The sequence below is a fragment of the Cydia amplana genome, chromosome 7, assembly GCF_948474715.1.
Source record: "Cydia amplana chromosome 7, ilCydAmpl1.1, whole genome shotgun sequence".
Classification (NCBI taxonomy): domain Eukaryota; kingdom Metazoa; phylum Arthropoda; class Insecta; order Lepidoptera; family Tortricidae; genus Cydia; species Cydia amplana.
Window position 1 is genome coordinate 8,917,706 of NC_086075.1, and position 25,064 is coordinate 8,942,769.

General features: G+C 39.9%; 2 protein-coding genes across 2 annotated transcripts in view; both read right to left on the reverse strand.

Annotated features, from left to right (window-relative positions):
* On the reverse strand, positions 1-6,146 carry LOC134649449 (origin recognition complex subunit 2). Its single transcript, XM_063504202.1, has 7 exons — positions 5,920-6,146; positions 5,301-5,516; positions 4,734-4,822; positions 3,786-3,956; positions 2,845-3,379; positions 1,484-1,717; positions 1-210 (listed from the first exon to the last, which is right to left on the reverse strand). Exons 1-7 carry the CDS (start codon positions 6,083-6,085, stop codon positions 14-16), a joined length of 1,608 nt encoding a protein of 535 aa, XP_063360272.1. The 5' UTR covers positions 6,086-6,146; the 3' UTR covers positions 1-13.
* A 4,948-nt stretch (positions 6,147-11,094) lies between these two features.
* The window catches only part of LOC134649671 (speckle-type POZ protein), a 37,865-nt gene continuing 23,895 nt past the window's right edge, over positions 11,095-25,064 (reverse strand). Inside the window, exons 4-8 of the mRNA XM_063504509.1 lie at positions 23,801-24,138; positions 18,453-18,694; positions 14,512-14,690; positions 12,318-12,460; positions 11,095-11,257 (exon numbers count right to left, since the gene is read on the reverse strand). Of these exons, the coding sequence (XP_063360579.1) occupies positions 11,104-11,257; positions 12,318-12,460; positions 14,512-14,690; positions 18,453-18,694; positions 23,801-24,138 (1,056 nt within the window). The 3' untranslated portion in view covers positions 11,095-11,103. The remainder of the gene's footprint in view (positions 11,258-12,317; positions 12,461-14,511; positions 14,691-18,452; positions 18,695-23,800; positions 24,139-25,064) is intronic.

The following is a 25,064-nucleotide window of genomic DNA, read 5'->3' on the forward strand; positions in this document are numbered from 1 at the left end:
AAAAACTCTCTCGTCAGCTGTTCTGCTCCAAAAACTGCTGAAGCAAGGAATTATCGATAGGTATCAGCAAGTTTTCGCTGCCGTCGCACGTGCGCTTCATTTTCACGAGTTTGTGGTCCAGGAACTCCGTGAGCTGTGCTCGGAGGGCTATGTCCGAGCTCACCAGGAACTGTTCGCGCGATTTCGAATACAGCTCCCTGAAAGGCAAACCTGCAAAAACGTATTATAGTCAATTTTACTGTTGGAAATTAACCTTTTCTCAAAAATGGACGGCAAAGTCGACGTTGCCGGTTAAAAAATAGGTCGCGAAGTGCGTAGTTTATGGTCATTCAAAAAATTAAAAAGTTAAAAACATTGCAGTCTCGATTTCGGGACTGCAATGTTACACTACTTTTTTTTTTAAAGGCGGCAAGCAAATTTTTTTAATGGTTGTATTTTTTTCTGTGAAAATTAGAACGTTGCTTCTGTAAGTTCTGTAAAATATTTCTATTTCTTGCACCATTTTTGAGAAAAGCACTATATATGACTCGGTTGGAAGGCTACTTGCTGGCTTCGGATTCAATTAAACGGACTCCCAAGGTCGTCCGTTTAAAACGAATCCTCAGCCTGCAAGTAGCTACTTCCGAACCTCGACAATAATGTACTATTTCGACGCCGTGTCAAACACAAAAGCTGTCTCAGACGCCACGTCACCGAAGTGTCAAAACTGAAATTGAACTTTATGAATATGCACCTATATTCCTTGAAATTATACTATTTTCTATCGCCTAGAAAAAAAATGTAATAATTAATAGAATTTGATAATCCCGTCTTTTAGTAATCAGGTTTTTAATTCGAACAATATTTTTTCTCTCCGTGTAGGTCTATGTTGCTCTGTGGTGTATGACCGATTAATACGTCTTTGGTGTTGGACCTGCGGTGCGTATATATCGGTCATTGGCGTCCAAAAGGTTAAATATGGGTCTTCAGATATAAAACAAAACGTATACAATGTATTGTTTATCACAAACAAATATTTGTTCCTGAGTTATAGTACCCACAACACAACCCATATTGAGCTTACTGTTGGACTAGGTCTATCTGTTTAAAATTGTCCTATAATATTCATTTATTTTCACCACACCTGGTAAAGGCTCTCTTGATTGATCAAAAACTGATAGCAAAGTTGCATTTTATTCACATGTGAGGCAAAGTAATGAAATGCACATTATGAGTTGTTTTCTTATGTTTGCTGGTAGAATTGACTTTTAAATGATTTAATGACCTTCATTTAGTCAAACAAATGTAGTTTTGTGGAGCTGTGTCCTTAACAAAAAAGGTGTAACTTTTGTGTAATAAATAACTAAAATAATGAAAAAAAAATGTTTGATATCTTACAGTTCATATTTATTTCCTTCGGGTTGGTGTGGTGAAATTTGTTGTGATTTTGTTTAACCCTCGTGCTTTGAAACCCTCGCTCGCTCGAAACTATTTAATGTATTACCTTGATAATGCGACTGCTTATGGTTATCCAGCTGATACTGTATGATGATGTTGAAGATGCCCTTGGCATTGGTGGTGAGTGATTGGTGCACGCTCTTGAGCGACGAGAGCTGTAGCGCGCCGCTTCGATGCGTCATCAGCGAGTTTTCATAGGACGTTTCTTCCGAATACGGGAGGAAAGTGGTCACGTCCCACCATGTGAAACGGAACTTGCTTAGCTTGGTGTGGTCCCATACTGAAAAAATGGAGTTCTGAGATTATTTTAGGAATCTACTGGTACTGGGTTTGAGTAGTTTCAGTCCAATCATGGACTATGGAGACAGGAAATGGCCTAAAGATCGGTTTTCCTAGGATAGCGGTGCCGTCATATAGCGCGAACGTATTGATGTCTTGATCCTCTATAAAATTATTAATAACATCATCGATGCCCCTTCGTTAATACACTCTCTTTCTTTTAGAGTACCCCGGCGTTGTGAGCGAGCTTGTAGAAAAAAAACCGGCCAAGTGCGAGTCGGACTCGCGCACGGAGGGTTCCGCACCATCAACAAAAAATAGAGCAAAACAAGCAAAAAAACGGTCACCCATCCAAGTACTGACCCCGCCCGACGTTGCTTAACTTCGGTCAAAAATCATGTTTATTGTATGGGAGCCCCACTGAAATCTTTATTTTATTCTGTTTTTAGTATTTGTTGCTATAGCGGCAACAGAAATACATCATCTGTGAAAATTTCAACTGTCTAGCTATCACGGTTCGTGAGATACAGCCTGGTGACAGACGGACGGACGGACGGACGGACAGCGGAGTCTTAGTAATAGGGTCCCGTTTTTACCCTTTGGGTACGGAACCCTAAAAATGGAGTTCTGAGATTATTTTCGGAATCTACTGGGTTTGAGTAGTTTCAGTCCAATCATGGACTATGGAGACAGGAAATGGCCTAAAGATCGGTTTTCCTAGGATAGCGGTGCCGTCATATAGCGGCCGTCTCCATACTAAATAATACGGCTAAATATGGATGTCGTAGTATTTGTATGAAGACGGCCGCTATATGACGGCACCGCTTTCGGAGGAAACCAAAGCTTAAGAGACAGCAAAACTACACGTTGAGCTTCGTTTATTACTTACAACACAGAGGCCTTATTGAGCTTGCTGTGACTAGTGCCCTTGTTTATCAAAAGCTTGTAACTTGTAATACAAGCGGATGTCACTTTTTGACAGCTTTTGTTAGAATCCCCAACTTCCACTTGTACCTATTACAAGTTACAAGCTTTTCATAAACAGGGCATAGGTCGATTAGTGTAAGATTTTCCCACTGTATTTTTTTTTAATGATTACTGCATGTAAAGAGGACGGCGTTTACTTACATAGTGGTGCATTGATATGATCAATAGTTGTTATAGTGTGAACATTTTTGATCTGACACAAGCTGGCCAGTGTAGTTTGAGCCTTAGCATTCCGCAGCATTGCCCCGTCTATGTTATGTATTATAAGAAACAACTCCATATCCTCATCCGATAACCGTGTTTCAATCAATTTAACTACATCCCCTACGTTTGACGGAACATGGCTACATTTCAGAAGGTCCATTACAATTGTTTCTAAAATGCTTTTAATCGTAAGACTTGGGAAGAATCCGTTAACAACTATACATGGATAGTCCGACAGTTTTTCTTTTTGAAACTGGTGGAGTACTGATCTCTTTGACCCGATCCCATAAAGGACTATGTTAAAGTCTTCACTTAAAATATACATCCATTTATCAAAGAGGTGTTCGTATGACTGATTGAGTTCTGTTATTCTAGATTTGTGTTCTTCAGAAATGTAGTCATTGTCTTTTTCCATGTCGTCGTCTAGATTTAAATTCTTTAATCTTGCCAGAGTGTGGTCTGATGTTGCTATCTGAAAGCAACAAAATACAAATGAAATCACGACAGCTCTGCATCATGGGGTAATTGGGTATTTTTAGCTTTGGAAAAAGGGTAAACAATTTTGACTTGTCTATTTTTTTTGAAATATTTTTTTGAATCACTTACAAGACAATATGGATGCTTACAAGTTTTAGGCATGGCTGTACCAACCGAAATTGATAAATTTCTCCTAAAAGTGTCAGTGTTTACGTTTTGTGGTTGGTTTTAGCGTTTTATTTTATGGCTGCGCTGCTCTTTCATTATGCAACATAAATATTTGGCCAAATTGAGCCGTGTAGGATACCTAGTCATTCCATCAGCCAACTAACTGCCTCCTCGTTTGGAGATACCTATTTTAATTGAAGGCATGATGTATTTTTATTATAAAAAAACCTTACCTTTTTGCTTGAATTCATCAGGAAGTAATTGTCTGGAGTGACGATATACTCTGAATCTTTGGGCCGCAGCTTGCCCCTGCCCCGTCCCTGGACTTTGCTTGCTGGCTTGGTTTCCACCGGGGCATCGTTTTCCTCTTCTTCAGAAGCACTTGATGATGATGCGGATGAAGCCTGAATAGTTTTAATTAAAAAAATATTCAGTTATAAACAAAAACCGGCCAAGTGCGAGTCGGACTCGCGCACGGAGGGTTTCGCACCATCAACAAAAAATAGAGCAAAACAAGCAAAAAACGGTCACCCATCCAAGTACTGACCCCGCCCGACGTTGCTTAACTTCGGTCAAAAATCACGTTTGTTGTATGGGAGCCCCACTTAAATCTTTATTTTATTCTGTTTTTAGTGTTTGATGTTATAGTGGCAACAGAAATACATCATCTGTGAAAATTTCAACTGTCTAGCTATCACGGTTCGTGAGATACAGCCTGGTGACAGACAGACGGACGGACGGACAGCGGAGTCTTAGTAATAGGGTCCCGTTTTTACCCTTTGGGTACGGAACCCTAAAAATAGAAAATTTTAACAGAAAATTACAGAAAGCCATCAAGAGCAGAAAAACGCATTAACACTTTTAACTTTCCATTGGAATAAGGATTATGAATTTTTATATTAAAGTAAAAATGGAAAAATTCATTGCTACAGGCCTTTAGGTACCAAAGCTTACCAAAAGCGTGCGAATATTTCCATTCCTTCCTTTTTGTTTACACGCCTTAACTCAGATGAAGTTGAAAAGTCACAAGTTCACGTCTTGCCTGAAGCAGTAAATCTCTCGAATTTTCCTTTAAAATTAAAATTCGCTCGCAGACATATCTGCTTGAAAGATGATAAGGATGTGTAAGGTAATTATTCTATAGAATATCTTTTTTTTTTTTCAAATGATAAAATGCTTACCTCATTCTCACTCTCGTCAGGTACAAAATCACTACTGCTGCCTGAGAAATCATCTTCATCACTTCCACTGTCTACTTCTTTCACAATCCCTAGAAAATGCAGTAAATATTTGTGATGAAATTTTTAGTGACTATCATATTTTTCTGTATGGATATGGTTATTAGTGTTTTGTATTTTATGCAAAAGGGTGTTTTAGGAATTAGAGTTTGTTGACCAATAGTATGTTTTGAGTTTATTGCCAAATCCGCCGGGAAATAAGAATAGTTTAAAATTAGGAGATAACTTTATTATATGTCAGATTTACACATCAAAGTAACTTAAAAAAAAACATATGATCGGTTTTAAATTGGTTATGTAGAACTATTAAAAACCTCAAATTAAATTTATCTGCTCTTTTGATCTGCATTTACAGAAGAAAAGTCTCAGCTTACCTTTAATGGGAAAGTTCAATAGAATGTTAAGTAAAGTGAATGTGGTAACCAGCATCATGTAGCTAACTCTTTTAAAGTTTAGTAGTAGTATGAGATAAAACAGAGACAGGTTACATGCACAATAAGTTCAACTTACTCTTCTTTATAATATCCTTAACAACTTTAGGTGTAGCCTCAGTAACTTTTTTAATAGAGTCCAAGTGCATATTCTTCCGAGGAGTCTTCAAAGGAGACTCTAATCTAGGGGAATTATTCTGGAGATCTCTGACTTTATTCTGTAAGTCGTGCTTTGTGCGCCGCGACTTAAACTTGAACATATCTTGCCCTTCCACATCATCATTGGTGAATAAAGCTGAAAAATTAAAATTATGACACCTTAAAAGTTTTCCTATTTCAAAACCAAGGTGCCGTCGCAAAAGCCTCTATAGTAGGGAATGCATTATCGGGGTTTTCTTTATAGAAATTGCCAGTAAACCGGTATATTACAGTATTTCCCATACTAAATATTTTCCGGTGGGGTTTCCTAGTCTATAGTAGATCAAAACATATGAGCCCTGATGGCTTTAGCTTTTAAGCGACAGCCAAGCACTGCTCTGCAAAATCTTTACATAAAAATCAATGTCACAGTTAAACTGATATGAAATAGATATACTTTACACACTTGATATTTTTATTAATTAATAAAGTATAATATTCAAATAATGATTAGAAATATCAACAGAAGAGCAGATTCCAAATCATATAAGACCACCAACCTGTAGGTTTTTGCGAGGGCACATCTTCAAAATCGTTGTCATCATCCGAACTAGTGTATTCTTGTACTTGGCGTTTCAGTGGAGATAACTCCAAAAAATCCCCATATTTTTGGGGCTTATTCCTTCTTCTCACGGTCCTTCGAGGTGTCTCAGGAGTATCGCTCATTTGTTCTAATTTATGCAGAATATTCAGAAAGGTAGATGCTTACGTCCTGAACAAAAATATAATTAAAAGAAACACTTCTTAAACTAAGTATATGGTAGAAGATCGGATTCTATTGGTAAATCTGATACCTTCGTTGCATAAATATCGGCAAACGAAAAGCAGCAGACGCCTTTTACTATTAATATGTATTAAGTTTATTTTGCAAAAATGTACAGACAAACGAAGTACCGCGCTTCCGAGCCAAATGTCTTAACTGTCAAAATTCTCGTGGCATTATGACAGCTGCGGCGTTTAGTTACTTTCGTTCTTTTCACAAAGAAACTATAGTCTGTGAAACAACTTTGTCAAAAGAAAGAGGCGCGAAATTAAAATGTTCTATGGGACGATAAACATTTGCACCTATTTTTTTTTATGTTAGTCACTTTTTTCTACATACGGAAATGGTTTGACAGACTTTATTTTAAATTCTACAACGAAAAATGTTCCTCACTAGAATTCCTTCTACACTTGAAAAACAACGACCATTATATAGATGGTCAAGCCGATCTTGTCAGTAGAAAAAGGCGGCAAATTGGAAAAATGTAGGCGCGAAGGGATATCGTCCCATAGAAAATTTGAATTTCGCCCCTTTTTCTACTGACAAGATTTGCTTGACCGTCTATAATTATGGTTATGAATAACCCCGGCTACACGTTGTCGATTATCGTAACGATTTGTCATACACACGGTAGATCAAACTGCGCAAATCGGACTGCACAGATTAATCGCTACGATTTATAGTTATAGCTGGTCAAGCAAATCTTGTCAGTAAAAAAGGCGCGAAATTTAAATTTTCTATGGGACGATATTCCTTCGTTCCTACGTTTTTCAAATTTGCCGCCTTTTTCTACTGACAAGATCGGCTTAACCAAGTATACGTGTGTAGCCGGCAAGGTGCGCGCGAGAAATTTTGTCTCCGCGGGGCGGTAGTCTATTATGGCATTTATGGCTTTAAGAATGCTTTACATATACTTTAAGATAAAATCTCGAACGTCAAGGCATCTACACATGTTGCAACAATTCGCATGCGATTTTTTATACAATGCGGCATTTGATCAAAGAATATAAATCTCACTACATTTGATTGATTGAAATTGGAGAGAGAATTGGAAACCCGACGAAGCAGGAGGTCCCGGGTTCAAATCATGTTAAGGGCATTTATTTGTGTGTTCATCAGTCATCACCTTGGAGGATACAACTAAACGGAGTAGCCATTAACAGGCTTTCCCCTCTGTCGAAAATAGGCGGCCAACGGTCATACACAATGTATGGACTGACGTTTATCTGACATGGCTATTTTTACGTTACGCATACATTTGATGTTCCCCTCCCCCGCAAAAATCGGCAGACTGTTTTGTACAGAAAATTACAGACATGGCGTCTCCGTTTGATTATATCCTCCAAGGTCATCACAGACATTTATTACTGATTTATGTTATGTATGTATTTAAATATTGATTTATAAATATGTATATATTATACATACCTTAACTCATCGGTCATCGTCGTCTAGTAGCCACAACATAAGCCTTATTCAGCTTACTGCAGGACTAGGTCGATTTGTATAAGATTGTCCTATCATATATTTTAATATCTGGGTGACCGAGCTTCGCTCGGAAAACATATAAAAACTCCAAAATGCTCGTTTTCCCAGAGATAAGACCTAGCTAGATCGATTTTTCGCCCCCGAAAACCCCCATTATATAGCAAATTTCATCGAAATCGTTAGAGCCGTTTCCGAGATCCCCGAAATATATATATAAATAAACAAGAATTGCTCGTTTAAAGGTATTAGATTTATTTATCACAAATACGGCGCGTTGAGCGTCGTTATAAACGGCCAGGAAAAAGAGCCACAATCTGGAACAGCTCATCGTAGCTGGCATGGGTGACGGCAAACGACCAAGGGGCCGCAGCCCAAACAGATGGACAGAGACCAGGGGGCCGATTTTTGAATTTCGATCGCTCGATTTCGTCACTCGAAAATCGGTGGAAAACGGCGAAATGCTGATTTTTGAAATACGAGTGATAGAAATTGGGAATCTATTGGTATTGACCATTCGTTTTCAATTCTATTAGTAGAATTTACAGGCCTAGTAGTGGAGATATTACTGAACGAAATACACGAAATCGAGCCGTCGAATTTCAAAAATCGGTCCCCAGGTCCCCTGCATGCTGGAGTTGGACAATAGTAATTAAATGAGGGCGCCACTGGGCGGTCGAGTTGATATTAACATATTAACACAATCACTGCCAGGAACCCACCTGGTGGGCGTTCGTGAACTTTGCTCAGATGCCGGACAACCCGCTGGGCGGGTTGTTTTATACCATTTTTATACGCAGCTATAGACGACCGGTTTCTGGGGTAGTGTGCCGTTTTTTGTCTGAGATGTAATTTCAAGGGAAGTGAAGAAAATAACAATGTTTACATCATTTTTAATTTATTTGCTCAACTTATTGACAATGTCGAAAATCACAGTTAATATTCTGACCGTTGTTATGTAAAAGGTAAGTTTAATTACACGAACAACTCCGGACATGGGTATAAAATGTTTAAGTATTACTATTTATTGGCCACAATGTTTAACAATACAAAGTTACCTAACTTGGGTAGATCAAACTCACACAAGTCTTACAAATGTCTTGTTAAAATGTGACGTTCCACGGCAAAAGGTACCTTATGGCACTTGGCGCTTACGTCGCATAGCGCCGCAATAATAATAGCGCGCGGCTGCGGAGCGGAGTTAATAATAGCGTAAGCGCCAACGGCCATAAGGTACCTTTATCCGTGGGACGTCACAAATATTGCTATGTATCAACAGATATTATTATAGTAACATTTGCTTCGTTTGCGACTACTACTGATTGAAGCGATATAGTATCATAACTTCTGTTGACACAGCAATCTTGGATGATGTTTAAACAACAACGTGGTCGGGGTTATTAATGAATGATTGTAATTTCGGATCAACAAATATTGATGAATCAAGTGAGCAAGATAAGTCGACGTACCGCCGACAGTGGTGACTCGCGATACGAAGCGCAACCAACTACACAATACTTTTAATACATACTTCACTCAAATTAAATTATCCGTATATATAAATAATCAAAACAAAAAAACCTGTGTATGTGTGTGTTTGTAATACCTATGGAAAATTTAAGAAACATCACAACATTTGCTTGGAATATTCTTATGATGCAATAAAAAATGACGGCTTCACCTGTGATACCACTTACAATTTAGTACTTAGAAATATTTTTACTTTAATGGTGGGATCGTAGCTCATCTATATACAATACCAACGATTTCAATAGACTTCTTACAATCACTCGAGTCACCTAAGCTTCTACAAATGCTACCCGCAGGGTTACCGCAGCGGTGTCCGAGGCGGACAATTCCTAGTTCATTAAAGCCGTCCGAAACACCGCTGTAGGCAACCCTACGCAACGCGAGCTTTTCACAGATTTATTGCATTCAAATACCATTCTACTGCAACCATTAGGTACGTTCAAAAGTTCCTACTTTTAAACATCTACCGAGAAATCTTATGTAAAGGATATTTTGCACGGGAATGAGATTATTTTGTTGAATAAATTCAATTTGATTATGATTATCCGAACTGAAAAGTCGCTACTTTTAATTAAATATTTGATTCAATACATTAAATAATAATAATTGTTAGCCGATAATTTCGCGTAATCATATGATTAACTTTACATGACATGGATATTGGATACTTTCTAGACATGAGCTTAGTATTCGTTATACAATAGCAATAATTTACACAAAAACATAACCGCAACAGTGCAAGAGAATTTCCACATAAACGACATGCATAAAAAAGATAACTCGAAGCCTTAACACATATCGATAACCTCCGCTACATCCGAACTACGGCAACGCGCAAAAAGCGTCCAAACTCCGTAAATCTACACATTAAAAGTAATAATTAATGAAGCGGCGCCACTAACCGACCGCGAGAGACAAAAACATTAGGATCGAATATCGTCTTGAGATCAATCATAGTAAACAAAAGGCTGGATCCGAGGATCCACTACACCAACTAGTCCACCGCACTCGCCACTATATTACAGCCTCGACGCAGGATCACGGTCCGTCGAATGCCATACGACGCGTCCTCAACTCAATATTCGTAGATAAATGGACGACGCCAGTCTTTCTCGGGCAAAAGCGTATCAGCGTATTTTTTCCAGCCACGCACCGACCTACTCGCCTTATTTCGCTTCTATACTTTAAAGTTTTCTCACACAAGGAGGGACAGATCTAGTCGTCAAAAGATGTAATTTTAACATAAAATCTCCGTCCCCACCCCAAAGTGAAACTCAAGCCATAGAGAAAAAAATACATAGAGTGCTCACTCCATACATCAGTTTTAGTACCAAAAAGACTATTAGCATCTAGCATCGAGTAGCGGAACTATCAGTACTGCTACATCTATAGACTGCAGCAGTACTGATAGTTCCGCTACTCGATGCTAGATGTTGACACTGAAATTAATAGTCTGAACTGATGTATGGAGTGAGCACTCTTGTCTTAATATATTTCTCTATGCTCAAGCGTAGAAGTTTCAAGAGGGCGAAACGGACAGTCCGGCCGAACCGAACATTGGCACGTAGGGAACCGTCGAGCGTATTTTCAACCGACGGATATCTTCAGCCGACGGGTGTTTAGCAGCAGGGCTCGCAACAAGCCACGCACCGACCTACTCGCCTTATTTCGCTTCTATACTTTAAAGTTTTCTCACACAAGGAGGGACAGATCTAGTCGTCAAAAGATGTAATTTTAACATAAAATCTCCGTCCCCAAAGTGAAACTCTCAAGCATAGAAGTTTCAAGGCGAAACGGACAGTCCGGCCGAACCGAACATTGGCACGTAGGGAACCGTCGAGCGTATTTTCAACCGAGGGATATCTTGAGCCGACGGGTGTCGAGCAGCAGGGCTCGCAAGGCGGGCCTAGGCCTGCTTGACGCGCTTGCGCGGGGGCCCGATAGGCGGGATCTGCTGCTGCTGCGTGGCGAGCGCGCGGAACGCCTCGGCGATGAGGTGCGGGTGCGACGAGATCATGTTCTTCCAGCCCGCCGTGTCCATCACGTCCGTCGCGTGCGACCTGCAATATCATATTGTCACGTTACATCGCCGTATCTTTACGGTATCGAATTCATTAGGTACGTAATGATTTTACATAACTACATATTCTTTTACGGATGGTAGAAGTTTGTTTCAGACATAGACTAGGAATCCTCTAGACTGAGTTTAGAGCAATTATTTCATGAAATCAATGTTGCCAAAAATACGGGGGTGCGGGGGGACGAGGTGAGCGAATCCCGTACCGTGATTGGTCCATTCAAAGACACGGACCAATCACGGCACGGGATTGACTCGAAGATGGAGTAAAACTACCGTATAAGTGGCAGAGGGGGTAGCGTTACTATGCTCAGTCTAGAGGATTCCTAGTCTATGGTTTCAGAAGTTGGATGGCAAACATGCACTTCGAAAGCCATATCCGAGCATTAGGATAACACAAAAATATTTTTTTCTACTCCCGTACTTTTATTTGTCATTTAAAAGGTCGTACACACACCTTTAAACCCCTACGTTATAGTCGTCAAGACAAGTCTTTAGTCTATTCCCCAAAAAAGTATTTGTGCATACACGCAGTATCTTTTCGGCACTTTTACGATACTTCGTGTAATCACTACTTATTTTAAATGTCATCTCTTACAAATAAGTGAACCATAGACATGTTGTTTTTTATTTCATTCATTCATTCATTCATTCTTTTCCCGCCCGTACCCTCCATTTTTACTACTTTTGAATTAAAATACTATAACGAAATGTATGTATGTTATAACTAACATACAAATAAATAAATAAATAAATATTATAGGACATTTTTACACAAATTGACTAAGCCCCACAGTAAGCTCAAGAAGGCTTGTGTTGTGGGTACTCAGACAACGATAAATATAATATACAAATACTTAAATACATAGAAAACAACCATGACTCAGGAACAAATATCTGTGCTCATCACACAAATAAATGCCCTTACTGGGATTCGAACCCAGGACCGCGGCTTCACAGGCAGGGTCACTACCCACTAGGCCAGACCGGTCGTCAAAAAACACACACACACACAAATAAAATAATAAATCAAGTATACTAACGTATTGATGAAGTCTATGGTCTGCGCCTTGAGCTGGTCAGCCGAGTGCAGGTCGGCCAGGATGAGCGTGTCGGCCGCCGTCTCCACGGACAGGTTGAGGCACAGCGCTTCCTCGCACATCACTTTTAGCCGCTCCAGCGCGTACTGGAACAGACACGTATCTGTTAATTATGATACGGGGACCAGTTCAATAAAAAAAACCGGCCTCGTGCGAGTCGGACTCGCGCACGGAGGGTTCCGCACCATCAACAAAAAATAGAGCAAAACAAGCAAAAAAACGGCCACCCATCCAAGTACTGACCCCGCCCGACGTTGCTTAACTTCGGTCAAAAATCACGTTTGTTGTATGGGAGCCCCACTTAAATCTTTATTATATTCTGTTTTTAGTATTTGTTGTTATAGCGGCAACAGAAATACATCATCTGTGAAAATTTCAACTGTCTAGCTGTCACGGTTCGTGAGATACAGCCTGGTGACAGACGGACGGACGGACGGACAGCGGAGTCTTAGAAATAGGGTCCCGTTTTTACCCTTTGGGTACGGAACCCTAACAAAGCCATACTTTAAGATTAGGAAATATAGAATCCCCCAGAGGTACGTTTTTAATCAGACGAGATTTCAAACTCCATTGAGTGAAAAACTAAGTCTATCCTCCACCATATGCGTAATCCACCATATTATAGCATTCTACAATATGGTGGATTACGCATATGGTGGAGGGTAGACTTAGTTTTTCTGCCGACAAACTGTTCTGCAGTTTGGAAGATAAGTGCAATAATTACACTGTAATTTTGTTTGGATTAAATAAATAAAAAAAATAAAAAATAACCCCTCAGCTGTGGAAAGTAAATAGTTGACATCAGAATTTCACCCTTAACCTTGTATTGCTGTACTTTCAAAATGCTCGGGCCCGAGTGACCTTTCCACAGCTAAGGGGTTATTTTTTATTTTTTTTATTTATTTAATCCAAACAAAATTACAGTGTAATTATTGCACTTATCTTCCAAACTGCAGAACAGCATCTCGCGCAGCACCTCGTGGTCCACGTCCGTGATGTCCACGCGGTTGTACGTCTCATGTTACCTTGTCGGCGGCGGCGAGCAGGTCGTCGGCCATCTTGTCCAGGTTGGGCGCGCGGCCGGTGTAGATGAAGCGCAGCATCTCGCGCAGCACCTCGTGGTCCACGTCCGTGATGTCCACGCGGTTGTACGTCTCATGTTACCTTGTCGGCGGCGGCGAGCAGGTCGTCGGCCATCTTGTCCAGGTTGGGCGCGCGGCCGGTGTAGATGAAGCGCAGCATCTCGCGCAGCACCTCGTGGTCCACGTCCGTGATGTCCACGCGGTTGTACGTCTCATGTTACCTTGTCGGCGGCGGCGAGCAGGTCGTCGGCCATCTTGTCCAGGTTGGGCGCGCGGCCGGTGTAGATGAAGCGCAGCATCTCGCGCAGCACCTCGTGGTCCACGTCCGTGATGTCCACGCGGTTGTACGTCTCATGTTACCTTGTCGGCGGCGGCGAGCAGGTCGTCGGCCATCTTGTCCAGGTTGGGCGCGCGGCCGGTGTAGATGAAGCGCAGCATCTCGCGCAGCACCTCGTGGTCCACGTCCGTGATGTCCACGCGGTTGTACGTCTCATGTTACCTTGTCGGCGGCGGCGAGCAGGTCGTCGGCCATCTTGTCCAGGTTGGGCGCGCGGCCGGTGTAGATGAAGCGCAGCATCTCGCGCAGCACCTCGTGGTCCACGTCCGTGATGTCCACGCGGTTGTACGTCTCATGTTACCTTGTCGGCGGCGGCGAGCAGGTCGTCGGCCATCTTGTCCAGGTTGGGCGCGCGGCCGGTGTAGATGAAGCGCAGCATCTCGCGCAGCACCTCGTGGTCCACGTCCGTGATGTCCACGCGGTTGTACGTCTCATGTTACCTTGTCGGCGGCGGCGAGCAGGTCGTCGGCCATCTTGTCCAGGTTGGGCGCGCGGCCGGTGTAGATGAAGCGCAGCATCTCGCGCAGCACCTCGTGGTCCACGTCCGTGATGTCCACGCGGTTGTACGTCTCATGTTACCTTGTCGGCGGCGGCGAGCAGGTCGTCGGCCATCTTGTCCAGGTTGGGCGCGCGGCCGGTGTAGATGAAGCGCAGCATCTCGCGCAGCACCTCGTGGTCCACGTCCGTGATGTCCACGCGGTTGTACGTCTCATGTTACCTTGTCGGCGGCGGCGAGCAGGTCGTCGGCCATCTTGTCCAGGTTGGGCGCGCGGCCGGTGTAGATGAAGCGCAGCATCTCGCGCAGCACCTCGTGGTCCACGTCCGTGATGTCCACGCGGTTGCGCTTGCGCTCTTCCATCTCGTGCTCGAACATGGCCGCGAACACAGGACTCCGCGCTGGAATTGTACGACAACGTATGTTAATAGGGGAACATAATCATGGGTCAGGCTTACGATCTACCTACTTCTGGGCTTCAGACTTCTACTAGAGTAATAGAACCAAGCTAAAGTCTATTTTTTTATTCGGTAGACTAAAATGACATTTCATAGTATGAAATGACATTTTATGTTCATACTATGAACTGTCATTTCAGTCTACCGAATAAAAAAATAGACTTTAACCCTGCTAAGAATTTGTAGTGGCAGAGTGTGGATCATAATTAACGCCAAATTACTATTAAAATAGGACTTTTATAATATACTTTTTCACGTCAAAATCTGTGCAGAGTAAACTTTGGGATATAAAATTGAAAACGCAAAAACATTTGGGTTAAGGCTGACATGCAAGTCGAACAGATTCTTTAGATAGTTTTTAGGTGTAGAAATTCTATCAAAACGAATCAGCTAGAAATTTTTTAGAAAATTAAAAATGTTTAGCACTTTGCAGAACATAATTTTCCATTAGAAATCGTTTGCCATAAACATTCTTCCTAATCTGTTACAGCTCTCTGATACCTGACGTAACTTTTCCGCTCTATCGGCATGTACAACGTTATTAATTAACTAACTAATTTGTAACGACGGCTAACTAATTGGCAAATAGATTTTCAATCAGTAATTTAGATTGAGTTATACAGGTGAGCACTCTTTATTGGTTTATTGGTCCATATACATTTCACAATGTACATAATATGCAGTAAAAAAAAAACTAAACACCTAACTTGCCATTAAAACGAAAACGCAAAATGTAAATTACACATGCATAGGCTTGTTTATGTGGCGATTGTAAAGCAAGTAATTTTTTTAGCTGAAAATCATCAATAATCATTAGAGATGCCACGAATATTCGGCAACTATTCGGTATTCGGCCACTTTGCCGAATATTCGGTATTCGGCCGAATGTTGCCTACTATTCGGCCGAATACCGAATATCTGTTGCCCCTATCTACAAAGAAAAATTACACAAAAAAATATCAAAAATTAGGTATATTTATATTTAAAATGTATCATTGGAAAGTTGTTAAATAGGAAGACCCTTTTTAAGCATTTGTTGATTATGAAATATTTTATTTTTACCATGGGTCCGATTTGATTGACTCTAACTACATTCATTCGTTCTGTTTTACAAAAAATATATCTTAGCAAACGTTGTGCTTTGTTGGCGAACAGTTTTTATAATAATTGTGACTCACAATGTTCGCATCTAATGCCGAATATTCGGTCGCCGAATATTAGGTATTCGGTATTCGGCCAAAACCACTATTCGGGGCATCTCTAATAATCATCCTACTTTGTGTCGGTAACGCTTATTGCTAACCAAACAAAATTGGTACATTTTTGATGAAAAATACGTATTTTGCGCACCCTTTTCGGCTTACGTGAAGCGGTTGTTTAAGAAACATAAAATCCTTACCCTACCCTGTGTATACAGTATACTGGCCGCGTGTATGTACGTTAGGCAAAACATACAGAACTATAAACGTTCTAGTAGTGAGCGACGTCCCCGGCTACTTGCCCCGAGGCGCCGACTCGCCAAATCACGACGGTCACTCAGCGTCATAGGACCAACTTTTTACAATTCTATACCCTCAGATATACATAACTTAAATAGTGACCAAGTATTTAAAGCTAAACTTAAACTGCTGCTTATAGAAAAAGCATGCTATAGCATTGACGAATTTATAAATACTCGATGAGGTCGTTGACTACTGCATCATAAATAAAATTGTATTACCTAATGTTTACAATGTAAAAAGTAAATAAGTAATTTAAAGAACATATGTAAGTACCTACCAACATATATTTTGTGTAAATAGTGTATAAAATGTGACCTGTAAAATCTGCTTTTTTAGAAACATCTGATCAATAAAGATCTGTATTCTGTATTCTGGTGTCCCTTTCCACCGATGTTTACAATAGGGGTTATTAGATATACAGGTACTGTTATATTTCTCGCATTGTCCGGCGGTCCACAACTGACGAATGTGCCACTTAAAAACAGTGATTGTTATCTAAAAGTATCTTTTATGACGAAGCGGGCTAGAAAAGTGCAGGCAGTGAGTACCGCCCTACTTTTTTCTACTAATTTGGGTGCAGCTGTAATCTGCTCTCGTTTCGAACTTTCCCTAGTGACTGGAATGTAGGCTGGATGCCCTGATTGATCGGTTTCACTTTGCGAGATAAAGTAAAGAGTTGTAAAGTGTCATTCTATGGAACTTGGTAACTATGTAAACAAACCGCCATATTAATGTCAATTTACTAGTGACTTTTGTTTACATAATTAGCAGGTTCCATAGAATGACACTATAGATACCTATTGTTTAAACTGTCTTTCAAATTACTTTTTCTACTCCAGCACTTAAATGTGTCAATTAAATGACTGACAGTGATATCTAAAGCAATGTCATTTGAATGATTTGTCTATAGGCTCATAAGATGACTGCTAGCAGTCATCTTATGAGTATAATACAACTGCTTTATTTTTTTTAATGATACAAGTTCCGATCATCTTGATTGAAAGAGGTATGTTTTCATTTACAATAATAACTCTTTTTTTTTTAAATAATAACTCAATTTTTTTTAAATAATAACTCTTTTTTTTTAATAATAACTCTTTTTTTTTTGCTGCAGCTGTCATAGAAAAAGTAATGTATGCAACAGCTCATAACCCTTATTATATCACTGTTGCATAAACTACTATTGTTTGAAAACTATTAGATAGACTTAGTCATTTGTATACCTTCATGTCATAAGACTCACAAGGTAAACATATAACTAAAACCGCATTACATCATAACTACCATAAGAATAGAAGATATTTATGTGTAATGTAACCTAATTTTAATTTTTAACAAGCAGAAACGTCTGCGAACGATGCTATTAAGCTTAGAATAAATTTAAAAGTGGGCAAATTACCATTATCCATTATCGATCCAGAGGCCGTGAGTTCAAGTCTCACCGAAGACAATAATTATTCCACTTTTACATTTATTCTAATAAAGCTTAATGTTAAAAATATAGTATACATTCTGTAAACCGGGCAAAACATTTTTTCGACTATCGCCGAATTAGGAAACAATAGCATTAAAAGAAAATAACGAAATAACGATAAGAATGTGGTACGAGTCCTTCGGGATATTGCCGAATGCGTCATAGTTCAAAACAACAAAACCAGAATTGCGCTATATTTATATTAGGAGAGGAAAAACTGAGCGGAAATTCTGAGCTCCTAACCGCGTTTGTGACATTATTGTTATCGTATAGACCCGCTGCGAGTTATTAGTGCTCACTGAGCAATATGAACAAACATAGGTACCTATTACTAGGATGTTTATCAAATTCCCAAGCAATTGTCCAACTCATTTTTCTTTTCAGTGCATTGCTATCTATAGAAAATTGTGTGTAAGATATACGAGAGGATAGATAAATATACCTTAACCTTAGGTTAATTATTTTTAACATTACAGTCCCGGAGCAACTTTTTATGCAATTAGGTAACTTAATGTAGCCATTGTAACCACTAGAGCGTACACATAAGTGCGTTGCGTACCGCGGCCGTGACAAAATTGATTTTGATAAGTGATAAAGCACAAATGAGAAGTTGAATAGGATTTCAGTACCATCGTTAATGCTGTTAACGGTCAATTCATTTCATATATGGTAAGTGAAGTGTGTTAGTACTTAAAATATATTATTTAATATTTAATGTAAGAGTATTACCTGCTAATATCGCTTTATGCGCCTGGAACTCCCTGCCGCCGACCGCTAGCGTGACGTCAGAGAACCGCTCGTTGTCGAACAGCGCGCCCAGGTCGTCCGACAGCCGGCACTCGGGCACTTTAAACTGCACCACGTTGCTCTGCCCGCTGATGTTTATGCTGTCCGCGACTACTGACACTTCGCAGAATATTGTTAACTTGTCTTCAGGTAGGAGTCCATTTGCTTCATCTAGTAGGAAATCTCTGGAATTGAGAATTTTAAATGTTAGGCTTGAATTTAGGTTATTAGCCCAGGTTTATGTACGAATAAGATTGGGCAATGAGGATGTTATAGATTTACAATCGAAAAATTTCTGACAGTTCTGTAATGATCTAATGATAACCATTATGTACTAGGTCAGCATGGAGACAGAAACTAAGCTCATATTGACATGTCTCACACGCGGCGCAGCGGTTCAAGAGGTTGTATGCAAAATCGATCGCGGCATTGTGCGATAAGCAATTTTGTATTGGATCGCTGGCGGGAAACTCTAGTATGCGAGGCTTGTCTCAATAAGATTTTATATCCCTGAAAGGCCAGTAAGACATGGAAACTTATTGAAGATAGATTGGTCAAATTCTGAGCGAGAGTATTCACAGGCTAGTTGCAAAAACTGAAATGGTCGTCACGAGTAGGTAGTTATGAATTAAACATACTCGCGACTATGTTGCTCGTTAATCTGCCTTCTATGGAAGAAATACTAAAGTATCGCAGCGGGAGTGAATCGCTATTGAATTGCCATGTTTTTGTTCGAGTGATAGGTGAAACCGGAAGACTTACGAAGTCAACGCCCTCAGCTGTCCGGTTTTAAGGACTGTGACTAAGACCAAGTTAGTTCACAATTGTTAAGCGCTATCGCACTTTTATTTGATTACGTACGTATGTCTGTATATAACATCAAAAATATCGGTAACATATAGAACAATGTCTTACAATAAAGTAGTATTAATGTATTTGTAAACATTTAGTTTACTCATATAGTCATATACTTAATATATATCTGTACTCTAATGTATGATTATTATCGTGATGTTTATGGCTGGATAAAGTCCTGATAATAATGAACTAACAAGTAATAAAGAACATATCGGTAAACATGCCGCTGCACGTGGGCTTTGTCGCAATAATATAACGATCGACTTTAATATTATATTATGTACGAATAAAAGCTGCTTTAGAAGAGGGCGCCAATCTCGCTGTACTTGTACTTTTTGACACAAATGGTTAGTTAATCATTATTAATATGTAGGTACTAATATAATAACACTCGATTACGAGATGGCATATGGTTATTGAGTAGGTACTATTAGTGTGGCGGTATAGTGGTTTGTTTACGTCATTGGCAGTTTCCACTGACCACGATATATGAGAACAGTTTTTCGTTCGCGCCAACGATTGTTTACATTTACATGGTGCCAATACCCATACTCTGGTCAGTGACTGGCATCGTCTGAATACTCTGTCTGAATTATCTTTAATAGTATTCAACAAGAAATACGTTGCTTTAGAACAACTTTAAAAGTGAACACGACCATTTGCGCATTAAAAATATTATTGGAATAATCAAAATAAATATAGTGTTTGTGTACTTAACAGTCACAACATCTAATAAACGGACTGGGCTAGCCAGATAAGTGGTATCTGTGAGTGTTTAATGTGCGCCGGCTATGGTCTGTCGAGTGCCAACGTCGATGCACTCCACGCACGTTTCACAGCATTCATTCCCATCGCTGGCCTGTTTACACATTGATTACTGATAAGTACCTAGTACATACATTTCCTACTCGCACTTGCAGCAAATCTATGAACGCTTTTGTCATGCATCGATGTGTTTACAGAACTTTAATACAGAGCGCAGCAAGCGGAACCAGATGGCGTTTTTATTGTGGTCGCTCGAAGTTAAATAAGAGCGGTCGAAAATATTAGCACAATCACAATTTTTGCATTTTAATTTTGCATGCACGTCTAAAATCGCCTCTCAATAAAATCATATTATGCGGTTAAGCCTGTTTATTAAGACAATAATGGACGACCGACCATTTTCCTCATATTGATATATGTAATAGAAAATATTTTTTCACCTCAGCAGCTCGAACAAGGGTACTTTGCTACTTAAAAACAGTGAGCAAAATCGCATTTTGCTCACTGAGTGAGACAAAATGAGCAAAATGCGATTTTGCTCACTCAGTGAGCAAAATGCGATTTTGCTCACTGTTTTTAAGTAGCAAAGTACCCTTGTTCGAGCTGCTGAGGTGAAAATTTAATTGTTGGTATATCTTAAGAAAACATGAGTGAATAGATGTAAGTGATGAAGAAGGAATACATTTTTCGGGTTCTCTAATATGTTCTCACTGCTGAGGTGAAAAATGTTGTGTACTACACGAGATCAAAGTTATTTACATCTCGTGCGCTTTTGAGTCCCTTACTACGCTCAAGATTCTAAATTAGATTCATTATATTTATAGAATCTTTCGCTTGCACGGGACTCAAAATAAGCACTCGAAGAAATATCAAACTTTGATCTCTTGTTGTACAAATAACTATTACACAATTTAATGTAGGTATGACCATACTCGTAGCTGCAATCTGGCTAGTCCCTTCGTTTGATTATTTCAATTTTTATAGTATTAAAAGTTAGAAGCTTTTAAAATTTTGTATGAAAATTTTTTTCACTCCTAACTCTCCTCCTCTATCTTAATTGTATAAAAATATCCCATCAAAAACATTACATGTAAAAAGGTGCAAGTCTCGCAACGCTTTTACTACAAAAAAGTTTTGAGATGTAATGTGAAACCAAGTCGGTTATTTTAATCAGTGCCAGGGGGTGTTAAAACCGTATCAATAAGATATCTTTAATTTGTAATATGTATAATGACTTGGCCATCGCACGGCTGCATAATGACAAAAGGATCATCGGCACCTATTAAAAATAATTCTAATTGAACATAACGCCAGCGCTAATTACAGTTTGAGCATTACACATATTTACGAGTACGGTACGAGTAAAGCATTATGTGCGATTGCCAAGTCATTATATGTATTACAAATTAAAGATATCTTATTGATACGGTTTTAACACCCCCTGGCACTGATTAAAATAACCGACTTGGTTTCACATTACATCTCAAAACTTTTTTGTAGTAAAAGCGTTGCGAGACTTGCACCTTTTTACATGTAATATTTTTGATGGGATCTCATCTCTTTTTGTAGGCAGTCCTTCTTTTCGGGTACTCATACCCATACTATGTATACACATATCATAACTAAACATATCTTCATTCATACTCACATCGTGCATCGTAGTGTACCTTACTTTACCTATTTGTAGGAACTGCAACAGTAACTTTGTAATATCATATATTTATATGGGATTACAAACTTACTTATGCAGTTCTTAGATCTTTAAAACGTGACTGATATTGCAATATTTTTAGGTTTACCCTTTATGAGGCCATTAAACCCTAACTCTGTACCAAATTTCAGTATTCTGATGATCATGAGTGAATGAATGTCATAAATGCGAAATTTTGCTTTCGCTTAACTTCGGAACTAAATGACCTACAGACTTGAAATTTTGGATTTTAAGTATGTGAAATCAGCTTACTGGATGACAAAAATTTCTGCGTTCTGGTCTTATCCAGAGGTTCTTAAATAGGGGCCTGAAAATGCGGCGAAATGGTTCCAGTAAAGGATGGTACGGCAGTGTTTGCTTCGCGCTCGACTTGGCGGGGGCACTGCCGTGCCCCCAGATTTTCCATAATGTCAGTATACAAAGACGAAAATGGGGACTACCTTTATATGGAGAGCCGGTCGTCCCCCTGTCCTCTTAGGGTCGGTTGCACCAAACTGTTCGTATCGTTAAAGAGTTCGCTAAATTTTTATGTATGGAAAGTTTCATAGTAAGGGCGGTTTCGCACTACGTCCGATCCGAATCAGATCCGAACCCGTGAAAATATGGTCCGTTGTAGCCGTAGAACTATTTCTATGGTAAGTTACGCACTACATCCGATCTCCGTCGTCCGATTTCTTTCCGTCATTCTAGAATCTCCATTCCGGAGAAGATGTTTGACGGACCGAAGTAGCCTATGTATTATTTGTATGAACGCTCGCGCACTGTGTCCGAGTTAAAGCCGAGCTGCGTACGAGCAGAGAGGCAGCGGGGCGGGCGGGGTATTCGGATAGGACTAGTGCGTAAGCCAATATACGAATTCGGTCCGAGTTAGACATATTTTCACGTGTTCGGATAGGAATAGTGCGTAAGCGAATATCCGAATTCGGTCCGAATTATATTTTCACGGGTTCGGATAGGACTAGTGCGTAAGCGAATATCCGAATTCGGTCCGAGTTTTCTAGACCCATATTTTCACGGGTTCGGATCGGATTAGAATCGGACGTAGTGCGAAACCGCTCTAAAGCGCCGGGGCGCGCCGGCTGACGTTGATTAATCTGTCAAATGTGGTTGGTGCAACTGGCCCTTAATGTTACTACAAATATCGGAGAAGTCTGAGATCACAGTTACACTGGACAAGCGGACACACAATTTAACTCGCCCGCGCTCTTCAGAGCATAACCGCAAAAAACGAAGTTAGCAAATTGCGGGCATTTTTCTCTGTCACTCTAATTACGCCTTCATTGGAGTAAAAGAGAAAGATCCCCGCAATTTGCGAATTTCGGTTTTCGCGGTAGCCCCTCAGGCAATATAAATATGAACAGTTTTAGTCTAATAATATAAACTGGCGTGGTACCACTACTCCGCGGTCAGGTCGTGGGATTTGATAAAATCTGGTAACATTTTTAAATCACATACATTATTATGATTATCTCACAAAATGCTTCGAGATCAAATCTGAAGTGGTTGTTAAAACGGTAGAGATTTGTTTAATATAAACGTGGCACCCGTGAAAAAGACACATGAAAAATAAATAGGCATTTTGATTCTAGATTGACATTTACCTATTCATTTCATGGGCCGATGAAAATCTCACAGACAAATATAACATGCATTTTTTCCATTTAAGCGTGATTTAAATACAGTAACCTAAGTTTTTAGGATTAGAATGAAGGCCGCAGAAGTAAATATGCAGTTCTAAATCAGGTAAAATGTTCTAGTACCCAAAATAATTAATAATAATCAAGCTAGTAGAAATTAAATCATTATTAATATTCTGCATAAAGTGCCATATAATTGATATAATAATCCTCATGTTTACTCAACGGAATTATTTCTAATGTTAAAAAAAAACAAGTATAATTAAATGAAAATACTCGAATAAAAGAGTGTTCATATAAAAGTTTAAGATATGACTCACCTTCTAATGAACTTTTTGAACCCCCAGTCTTTGCCTTGAACAAATCTGTATGCGCGCTGTGACTCCATCGCCTTCGTCTCTTCCCGTTTCGCGTTTAATATTGAAAACTTGAACTTTGCTCGGACTTCTGATTTATTACACGACACTAATAATAGATATAACGATAAGTAGTCTTTGCTCTCTTCGTCGAGTCCTTTAGGGTTAACACGGAGACACCACTTTAACTTATCACTAGCACCGGCTGAGAATGTCGATGATTTTAACACTTCACCCATCTCTTCTCTACAAAAACTGAAATTGTTTATTGTCCACATGTAACTGAATTTCACCACTTTGACCTGTAACAAGAACAAAGGCAACGATTAGTATGCTTTATGCAAATATGATCAAAACGAATATAAGGTGTGTTTCATTATTTACACTTGCAAAAGTTGAAAAAATAGGCATTTTGAGGCTTGGTAACATTTAGGTCTCTTTCAATTGATAAACACACAAAAAGCATGTGGGTGGGTAGATTCAATGTCGACGTATCGAACACGCCTCCAAGTGAGATTCACCGTCTATATCAACATAATAAATTATTTAAAATGGATCGTAAAACTATTTGCTGGATATTGTCCTTTGTTCGCGAGTCTCGTCGAATACTCGGTATCGCTTTTGTATGCCGGGCGCGTGCGGTCATAACTACATGGTTAAATCGGTAGTATAGCCAAGCGATGCGATGGCTTTTCCGTGAGTTTGAGCGATATTGATATCATGTTATAGATAGGTTATTACTATTTGTGTGACATACGTCACATACAGATGTCAAATGCTTCTTAAATTCGCTGTATAAAGGCTTGTCATTCGTTTTAAGATCGGGCGCGTACCTAACAGAAAACATCTCGAGCAGAAACTTTTATAAAGGTATTTGGAGCGTTTCGTAAGGTGGCTTGGGGCCCAGTCGGATCCGGGCGGAGGCTTGGAGCAAGGTGAAGGTCAGGAGGAATAGGTGAGAATTGGTCGCGGGCTCCGGCGGTGGTCGTTGCCCTCGACCGTTGGCTGCTTGCGGGCTTGCGGTGCTGTTGGGGTCTTCGCCCGGTCGCCGACCCGCTCCAAGGCCGCCCGCATCATCCCCGCGTTTGCGGACTCGCAGATAACGCCCATTTGCAGATTCCAACTCGTCCGGCCGCCTTATACGGCAGACGTGGACAGATTTATCGCCAGATTACTATTCTAACATGAGAACAGGGACGTCTCGTACTTTTTATCTGTATCCATGCCT